At 41.0% G+C, this 10,065-nt stretch overlaps 1 protein-coding gene and 1 long non-coding RNA gene across 3 annotated transcripts; both read left to right on the forward strand.

Annotated features, from left to right (window-relative positions):
- The first annotated feature begins 1,502 nt into the window (after nt 1–1,502).
- On the forward strand, nt 1,503–4,005 carry LOC121557088 (borealin-2-like). 2 transcript variants are annotated; one of them, XM_041870960.1, is made up of 9 exons: nt 1,503–1,643; nt 1,730–1,861; nt 1,947–1,987; nt 2,086–2,137; nt 2,212–2,270; nt 3,267–3,319; nt 3,529–3,619; nt 3,696–3,782; nt 3,866–4,005. In XM_041870960.1, the coding sequence occupies exons 1-9, from the start codon at nt 1,523–1,525 to the stop codon at nt 3,911–3,913; spliced, it is 684 nt and encodes a 227-aa protein (XP_041726894.1). In that variant the 5' UTR covers nt 1,503–1,522; the 3' UTR covers nt 3,914–4,005. The 2 variants fall into 2 exon arrangements, with proteins under 2 accessions (XP_041726894.1, XP_041726895.1); XM_041870961.1 differs by having other exon boundaries at nt 2,212–2,216.
- Nucleotides 4,006–7,311: 3,306 nt separating this feature from the next.
- On the forward strand, nt 7,312–9,195 carry LOC121557083. The gene is made up of 3 exons (XR_005998281.2): nt 7,312–8,273; nt 8,519–8,737; nt 8,832–9,195. It is a non-coding gene; the product is annotated as an uncharacterized LOC121557083 (long non-coding RNA).
- The last annotated feature ends 870 nt before the right edge of the window (nt 9,196–10,065 follow it).

Consider the following 10,065-nt stretch of genomic DNA (forward strand, 5'->3'; position numbering starts at 1 on the left):
TTGTGGGTTCGATTCCCACGGGGGGCCAGTATGAAAAATAAAATAATGTATGCACTCACTAACTGTAAGTCGCTCTGGATAAGAGCGTCTGCTAAATGACTAAAAATGTGAATGTAATAGAGATGGTGGGTTGAATACACTTTTGGGTTTTTGTTTGTAAAATGTTTTTGGGATCCTTCTGCCAGTATCTATCTTTCTGCACACTGCGAGCCGCAGGAGATGTTATTGTAAAGTGAAACAGTTTACAATTTCATTTTTTAAGTTGGAGATGAGCGTAGTGACCCACACAAGGCAGTCTAAAAGCTTCAGTTAAACCAATTTCAGCCAGCTGATGAACTTTTATTCTCTGATATCATCTCATCTCTATTTTTGCATGCAGTTTAATGCTGAATGAAGTGTTCAAGCATTAACCTAACCTCGGCAGCCATTCAATGTATGAAACTCTTGACTGACCTCAAAACATGAATTGTTTTTAACCATTTGACTGCAATGAGGTGCCTTCAATGGCGACAAGCTGTAATTTACATTGAGTGACTTTTGAGAATGTCAGCAAATTAATATTTTTTTTATCAATACAATGAAATGTTTTTAAAATGCACATTTTCTGCTAAATGTTTGTTTTCATTTGTTTGCCTGGTTTGTATTCATCATTCTTTCTTCATGAGCTGAAAGTTAACTGGAAAAGGTTTTGGGTTCAACATCGATATGCTTATACATATCAACGTAGTTTCTAACTGAAATAAGACTGTTAACCCCAGTGTTTACTTGTCTTGTTTACGTTTTGGATATGCGATATTTAAAATAATTCCAGATTTGCATTTCTTCTTTTGTTATTATTTCTGTTTTGTACAATAAATACTTTTGAGATCCATTTTGAGAGAAGAGTCAAAATATTTTTTGGTCTGAAATGAAGGCTGCATTTACACAGGAAGCCCAATACTGATATTCTTCATTAATTTGTATTTTGACCGTTCAGATCAGCTCTGAAAAAGATCTGATGTGATTGGTCAAAATACTAATTAGTGGACAAAAATATCAGAATTGGGCTGCCTGTGTAAATGCATAAATGGTTTCATGCAATGTGAATTGAATTTAATGATTGTACTTGGAGAAACTACTGAATCTAATGTTTAGCCATTTACCCAAACATCAGAAACTACAATGACACAGTTCAACAATAAACAGTTTACCCTCTAATACAGGAGGACAATTCACTCTCCACCAGTCATTGAATAACTGCATGTCACACTTCCACCAAAGAAAACATCAGCTTTCCAGTACTGAACTGTTAATAGATCTTAAACTTGGCCATCTTTTAAATTAATATTAGATTGACCCACAGGACACAGTTTTGTCCTAGCCCAGCACTAATGGTTAGTGAGTTGAGTTATTAGTGGCCTCAGGTGGATTCTAGGGTCAATTTAAGGTCAATTGACTGATCAGGAACACCTGGTGTCCTGAAGGTTATAAATCAGCGTTCAGGTGATGTGGAGGCAGGGGGGAAAGGCACACTGATGAAACCATGGCACCAAGAAGGATAAGAAAAATCAGCAATCAGGCAGAAGGACACACAGATGGTCAAATTAGCAAAGAGATGCGCCAAAAGCGAGGGGCGCTTTTTATTCAACAGTTCGAGAAAGAAGGTTTTTAATTTGAAGAAGGCCTAACCCTACCGTCCGTTTTCCATGTTCTTCAAATGAACTGAATTCACTATGTTCTCCCTTTACAGCACAGGACCGTATAAACGAGATGGAGGCAAAATTGGAGCAGACTCTTGCAACAGTAGATCAGGCTTTCAAAGTGGAATTGATGAAAATGCCACCTGCGCTTCAAAAAACCCTGATAATGGATTTAATAAATGGTGCGATTTTCAATTGTATTTTAAATATTTTTTGGAATACATGTATGTTTTTAAGTAAGGGTTGTTTCCACCCTTACTTTCCTAGCGGATGACATTTCGGCAGGTGAAGTCACAATCGCCATAAAGGTAGGATGGAACATTGATTATCCGACTGGCTATAAATGGCTTAGTACTGCCTCCTTGTGGCTTACTGTAGAAATGTCAACATCCAACATATTTTACAGACCGAGTCACCCGAGATTCACCAGCCTCTCACTAGGAAGCTCAGTAAAAAAGGTAATGGTTTATTTCCTCAATTAATTTAAATGCATATAAACTTGTCATTAACGATACATTTCTTACTTCTGTAGTCAAAGTAAGTGAAGGTGCATCGGCTCATAAACGGAAGACTACAACAGAACCATCAAAGGTAGCTCGCAATTCAAAGAGCTTTATTGGCATGGGAAACGTATGTTTACATTGCCAAAGCACGTGAAATAGATAATAAACAGTGTTATAAAGATGTGCAAATGGATAAAGTACAAAAGGGAAAATAAACAGGGGTTGTATTTACAATTGTTTGTTCTTCACTAGTTGCCCTTTTCTTGTGGCAACAGGTCCCAAATCTTGCTGCTGTGATGACACACTGGTATTTCGCCTAATATATGGGAGTTTATCCAAATTTGATTTGTTTTCGAGTTCTTTGTAGGTCTGTAATCTGAGGGAAATGTCTCTCTGGTCATACATTTGGCAGGTTAGGAAGTGCAGGTCAGTTTCCACCTCGTTCTGTGGGCAGTGAGCACAGGCAGACCTGGCTCTCAAGAGAAGACCGGCTATGGCTGCATCTCAATAGCAAGACTATGCTCACTGAGTCTACACATAGTCAAAGCTTTCCTTAATTTTGGTTGTCAGTGGTCAGGTATTCTGCCACTACTCTCTGTTTAGGTCCAAATAGCAGTCCAGTTTGCTGTGTTTTTTTGGTAAAGTCATGCCAATGTGTTAAGTAATTATCATTTTGTTTTCTCACGATTTGGTTGGGTCTAATTGTGTAGCTGTCCTGGGGCTCTGGTCTCTGTGAATCGCTTCCTTTAAGGTAGTTGTAGAATTTTAACGGCTCTTTTCTGTATTTTGATAATTAGCGGGTATCGGCCTAATTCTGCTCTGCATGCATTATTTGGTGTTTTACGTTCTACACCCATGTTTATGCAGAATTCTGCATGCAGTCTCAATTTGGTGTTTGTCCCATTCTGTGAATTCTTGGTTGGTGAGCAGACCCCACAACCATAAAGGGCTGATGTTTAGGCAGCGGTAGGTATAGTTTAGCTCCCACTTTATTTGCATGGCATTAGACCAATGTGTGTTTGGGAACAGACTGGCCATTTCCACATAGAAAATGTACTAAATTGTATTTTTTCTTTTTCTAAAGGGTTCCAAGAAAGCCAGATTACTTGCCAATAGCTCAAGCACTGGAAGCCTACGGTAACTCTCCCTATATATTCATCAGTCCTGGTGAGCAACCGGGTGCTACTCATTTTATTCCAGTCCACCACTCAAACAGCAATTACTGGGTCCAAAATACCAGTTGAGTCGACTGCAGTTACTGCACCTTTACTGCAGTTTCAAAACTGCAATCTTTTAAGGGATATCAGAGTTGATCAAATTAATTCTGTCCTAAATTCTGTTTCTAGATCTGTTTTGCAGTCAGCCAGTGATGACCACCTGTATTGCTCCCTGTCTGGATTGTCTCCACATGTAACAATCCCTACAGCCCATGGAGAGGTAACTTTTCATATTGAGGTTGTTGGGGTTTAAGTTATTTCAAGCAGTCTAAACTAGTCATATATTTTCTCCAAAGACATTGTGCCTCTCGGATGATACTGTTGAAGATGCCGACATTGGGTTACTGGATGACATGGCTATTCTCCAGATGCAGAAGTTGATGGTAAAATGTAATCTGTTGTGAATTTCTCATTTAAAATGGACAATATATCCCCTACAATTAATTGACTAATCTTTCTCATTTAGAAACTGATTGACTACCTTTACAACAAAGTCAAAGCGAATCAGCAATGATACCAAGACATCTAACGTTGATCCACTAATGCCACCTATGCATGTTTTACGTTCAAATTAAAAGTTGTGATTCAATAAATTGTATTTGTATATTCATGTTTACTGGCTGGTGAGCACTATTTAGCCACATGAAGTTGGTTGTTGTGAGCATCCTATTGACTGTTTTGTATCAATGATAGTAAGACTTGATAGTTGGCTATATGAACAAATAATAATATAATGGTCTTCCATTTTAGTCATTTAGCAGACGCTCTTATCCAGAGCAACTTACAGTTAGTGAGTGCATACATTTTTTAAATATATATTTTTCATACTGGCCCCCCGTGGGAATCGAACCCACAACCCTGGCGTTGCAAACGCCATGCTCTACCAACTGAGCTACATCCCTGCCGGCCATTCCTTCCCATACCCTGGACGATGCTGGGCCAATTGTGCGCCGCCCCATGGGTCTCCCAGTCACGGCCGGCTACGACAGAGCCTGGATTCGAACCAGGATCTCTAGCACTGCATTGCAGTGCCTTAGACCACTGCGCCACTCGGGAGACCGTCTTGCTAACAGTGCTTGACTTGGGCAAGAGCTCACCAGGGCTGAGTACCAGCAACTAAAATGTTCTACAGCTTGCGCTCCTGTTCCTCTTATAGAAGATTAACTCTAAGGTATTGTGGCGCTCCTGCACATATACCATCGAAGTCGGGTTTATTTAAGCAGTACTCAACTTATTGTGCCTGAATTTCTCACTTTTTGAAAACGCCATGCTCTACCAACTGAGCTACAGAGGGCCTATATACAACTCATGTATACACTGAACAAAAATAAACATGCAACAATTAAAGATTTTACTGAGTTCACATAAAGGAAATCTGTCAATTGAAATAAATTCAATAAACCCTAATCTATGGATTTCACATGACTGGGAATATGTTGGTCAGATACCTTCAAGAAACATTTATGTATAGGGGCGTAGCTCAGGAAATAGAAGTTACAAATGTAACTATGGTTCTACGAATACCTTGTAAACCAGGGTTCTTCAATTCCGGTCCTGGAGGGCCGAAACACCTCTGTTTTTCATCCTCTCCTTCTAATCAGGGGCTAATTCAGACCTGGGACACCAGGTGAGTGCAATTAACTACCAGGTAGAAATAAAAAACAGAAGTGTTTCGGCCCTCCAGGACCGGAATTGAAGAACCCTGTTGTAAACCATCCGTATGATTGAAAGTATGGATTATGACCTCTCCAGAGCGCGAGGGATGAGTAAAGTCACGCCGGTGACGTGACATGGGAGGACGTGCCCACACGGATCATGTACGGTTTTATGTCAGACCACGCACTGTCTCAGAGAATCTTCTCGCCCAAAAGATTCAGAGTGACAGGAAAGTACTGATGGCCTTCCAGGTATTCGTAGAACCATAATTTTTTGTAGGGGTTAGATCAGCTTTAATATTGCAGATAGATTGTAACTTCCATCAATGTAATTATCTGCATCACTTCCAATCCCCCATATGGTTTGTTTTCGCATATAAACTCAGCAAAAAAACAAACATCCTCTCACTGTCAACTGCGTTTATTTTCAGCAAACTTAATGTGTAAATAATAATAATAATAATATGCCATTTAGCAGACGCTTTTATCCAAAGCGACTTACAGTCATGCGTGCATACATTTTTTTTTTTTTTGTGTATGGGTGGTCCCGGGGATCGAACCCACTACCTTGGCGTTACAAGCGCCGTGCTCTACCAGCTGAGCTACAGAGGACCAATATTTGTATGAGCATAAGATTCAACAACTGAGACATAAACTGAACAAGTTCCACAGACATGTGACTAACAGAAATTGAATAATGTGTCCCTGAACAAAAGTAACAGTCAGTATCCGGTGTGGCCACCAGCTGCATTAAAGTACTGCAGTGCATCTCCTCATGGACTGCACCAGATTTGCCAGTTCTTGCTGTGAGATGTTACCCCACACTTCCACCAAGGCACCTGGTCCCAGACGTGCTCAATGGGATTGAGATCCGGGCTCTTCGCTGGCTATGGCAGAACACTGACATTTCTGTCTTGCAGGAAATCACACACAGAACGAGCAGTATGGCTGGTGGCATTGCCATGCTGGAGGGTCATGTCAGGATGAGCCTGCAGGAAGGGTACCACATGAGGGAGGAGGATGTCTTCCCTGTAACGCACAGCGTTGAGATTGCCTGCAATGACAACAAGCGCAGTCAGATGATGCTGTGACACACCGCCCCAGACCATGACGGACCCTCCACCTCGATCCCGCTCCAGAGTACAGGCCTCGGTGTAACGCTCATTCCTTCGACGATAAACGCGAATCCGACCATCACCCCTGGTGAGACAAAACCGCGACTCGTCAGTGAAGAGCACTTTTTGCCAGTCCTGTCTGGCCCAGCGACGGTGGGTTTGTACCCATAGCCAACGTTGTTGCCAGTGATTTATGGTGAGGACCTGCCTTACAACAGGCCTACAAGCCCTCAGTCCAGCCTCTCTCAGCCTATTTTGGACAGTTTGAGCACTGATGGAGGGATTGTGCGTTCCTGGTGTAACTCGGGCAGTTGTTGTTGCCATCCTGTACCTGTCCCGCAGGTGTGATGTTCGGATGTACCGATCCTGTGCAGGTGTTGTTACACGTGGACTGCCACTGCGAGGACGATCAGCTGTCCGTCCTGTCTCCCTGTAGCACTGTCTTAGGCGTCTCACAGTACGGACATTGCAATTTATTGCCCTGGCCACATCTGCAGTCATCATGCCTCCTTGCAGCATGCCTAAGGCACGTTCACGCAGATGAGCAGGGGCCCTGGGCATCTTTCTTTTGGTGTTTTTCAGAGTCAGTAGAAATGTCTGTTTAGTGTCCTAAGTTTTCATAACTGTGACCTTAATTGCCCACCGTCTGTAAGCGGTTAGTGTCTTAACGACCGTTCCACAGATGCATGTTCATAAATTGTTTATGATTCATTGAACAAGCATGGGAAACCGTGTTTAAACCCTTTACAATGAAGATCTGTGAAGTTACTTGGATTTTTACGAATTATCTTTGAAAGACAGGGTCCTGAAAAAGGGACGTTTCTTTTTTTGCTGAGTTTATATATACACATATGTACGGTGGCCGGGAAGTGCAAAGCAACATTACAAAGAATGAAACACTTTTACAAAGCTCGAGACAAATTTACATTTTGGAAAACAAATTTACATTTTGGAAAACAAATTTACATTTTGGAAAACAAATTAACATTTTATAAAACAAATTAACATTTTAGAAAACAAATTAACATTTTAGAAAACAAATTTACATTTTAGAAAACAAATTTACATTTTAGAAAACAAATTAACAAGACGCAAAACACTTTTACCAGTCCCGAAACAAATGTACAAATGACAGATTCTTCACGGAAAAGGAATGTACCACATACCGGAAGTGACACGGAAGTGATGAGCGTGGTCTTTTCGTGTTGTTGTTGTGGAGTTTATGGCGTCAAAGAAGTTTATGGTGACCGCCCGAACATGGACTGCGGCCGAGGGATGTTTTGCCCGTTTTGTGGCAAACACATGAACAGCTTAACGCGGTTTTGCTTTACGTGTGGTCGGTGTTTGGAGTTTTTAAAGGACGCGGACCAGACGGAAACACCAGACATACTGCATCATTGCGTTCAATATTTTAACGAGGGTCACTCGTACGCTGTAATCGTGGACATGATGTCAAGTCTACACGGTGTAAACATCAGCTTGAGGACTCTTAAAAGTAAACTGAACGAAGCCGGGTTGTACCGCAGAAAGGATTATTCCTCGCCAAACGCCGTGAGTAATGCCATCAGATTTGAACTTCGTGGACCTGGACAACTATTTGGTTACCGCACGATGTGGCAAGTACTTAAACAAAAGTACAATCTTCGAGTGAAGAGAGATGATGTGATGAATTTGCTCCGGGAGCTTAATCCTCGAGGGTGTGAGAGCAGAGCACGCAGAAGGTTTACAAGAAGAACCTACCACTCAATGGGACTAACTATATGTGGCACGCAGATGGTTATGACAAACTTAAGCCATTCGGTTTGGCCATTTCGGGATGCATAGATGGATTTTCACGTAAAGTATTGTGGCTTCAATGTGGACCAACAAATAATAACCCAACAGTGATTGCTCACTATTTCATGTCATGTGTGCGAAACCTCGGTGTCATCCCCATGAGACTGAGGACTGATTGCGGCACTGAGAACGGCATAATGGCTGCAATTCAATGTACCCTACGCCACCATCACAGTGACTACTACTCTGGAGCGTCCAGCCACATGTACGGCTCATCTATAAATAACCAGCGTATTGAGTCCTGGTGGTCTATATTTAGAAAGGGAAGGTGAGTTGTCTTCATAAAGGGTCATTGCATCTTTTGGTCATTCGATTTTCTTCTCAGGAACGATTAATGAAAAATGAGCACAATAATTATCAATACAAATTTGTAAAGCAAATCCTGCCCGTCAGGAAAAGTAGCTGTTCCTGAAAAGAAAATCGAATGACCAAAAGATGCACAGACCATACATTTCATTATAACTAACCTTTATTATTTATAGTATAACTAAACATTTGTATCCATTTCTATAGGTCTCAGTTCTGGATGGAGTTATTTGCCGACCTTAGAGATGCCGGATACTTCAACGGGAGTCATGAGTATCAATGCCTATTGAGATATTGCTTTGGTGATGTTATTCAGAAGGACTTGGATGAGTGTGTGAGACTGTGGAACAGCCACAGGATTCGCCCTTCCAGAACAGCCGCATGTCCAGGAGGAGTGCCCAATGAACTCTACTACTTACCACACAGGTGATACATTGGTGATAATAAACAGATAAAAGCATTAATGTAACGTTTTAGCTTAAATGAAAATAAATGCAATTATGTATTCTATTTAACATAGGTTTGGCTCCAGAGACTGCGGATTTCAAAGTGAACAAGCTGACCTGGATGCCCTTCCTGAGGCTAGCCGGTCAATGACTCCTTGTGGGGACCCAAACATGCAGGAGTACTTGGACTAAAATGTTAATTTGTTTTCTAAAATGTTAATTTGTTTTATAAAATGTTAATTTGTTTTATAAAATGTAAATTTGTTTTATAAAATGTTAATTTGTTTTCCAAAATGTTAATTTGTCTCGAACTTTGTAAAAGTGTTTCATTCTTTGTAATGTTGCTTTGCACTTCCCGGCCACCGTATTATGCACCAAATTGCACACAAGGACAGTTCAAGTAGGCCAGGTCAAGAGGGGATGTTAATAAGTTAATAATAATAATAATAATTCAATGTGGTTTCTTTATTTAATTACAGCTGGATAGCTAATGTTATTTTTTGGTGTACAAACATTTTTATGTATCTATATTGTAAATATACCTAATTGTAAAAGTTGTGTATATTTTGGTTTGGTCCATCGCGGGTTATCTGTATTTATGTACCCTCTTATTGTTCTCATTTGCCTGACCTTCAACTAGCAAGGTATGTTGTCCTTGGCGCCGTAATTTGTCAATATAAAACTGTGGTAAAGTTACACAAAGTGCTGTTACGCAACTACAGGTTTTGTTACAATGTGGACAATATAAAGATGTATGTTAACAACTTTCACCGAGCTCGCTAATTAGGGTACCTATTGTAACTCGGGAGTATTTGGGGCAGTGTTTGAGTGAGTTTCTATGTGCTCACGCAGGTGCCCGAGAGCTGTGGCTGCACCAAGGGCTAACCTATTGTGTGTTGTCTCTTCGTGTACAGGTATGTCTTTTATTTTGTCAGAATTATGTTGCATATCATTTTACTTGTATTGTATAGTGTGTTGTTAGGCACTGAATGTGTGCATGCAGCACCTGTTCTCTTTTGCCTGACCTTCAACTAGCAAGGTGCCCGAGAGCTGTGGCTGCACCAAGAGCTAACATATTGTGTGTTGTCTCTTCGTGTGCAGGTCGAATAAAAATTATCCAACCATCAGAATTCCAGTTGTGGCAGTGTCCTAATTACGTGACCTGCCGACTGGTCAGCTCAAGCCGACCGCCGGAGCTGTGCATGTGGATGAGGTGCACGACCTGCGCATGTGAATTTGTTGATGGTTTACTGTAAGTGAATATATACTGTAAACAGTGAAAGTGAATGTAGCATATTCATTAGATAC

The sequence above is a fragment of the Coregonus clupeaformis genome, unplaced genomic scaffold (assembly GCF_020615455.1).
Source record: "Coregonus clupeaformis isolate EN_2021a unplaced genomic scaffold, ASM2061545v1 scaf3191, whole genome shotgun sequence".
Lineage (NCBI taxonomy): Eukaryota > Metazoa > Chordata > Actinopteri > Salmoniformes > Salmonidae > Coregonus > Coregonus clupeaformis.

Bases quoted from the DNA above. Each gene is read 5' to 3' on its own strand.
- LOC121557088 (XM_041870960.1), top strand. From the start codon at position 1,523: ATGGCACCAAGAAGGATAAGAAAAATCAGCAATCAGGCAGAAGGACAC. The intron at 1,644-1,729 runs GTTTTTAATTTG...CTCCCTTTACAG, and splicing joins TCAACAGTTCGAGAAAGAAG to CACAGGACCGTATAAACGAG. The intron at 1,862-1,946 runs GTGCGATTTTCA...TTACTTTCCTAG, and splicing joins GATAATGGATTTAATAAATG to CGGATGACATTTCGGCAGGT.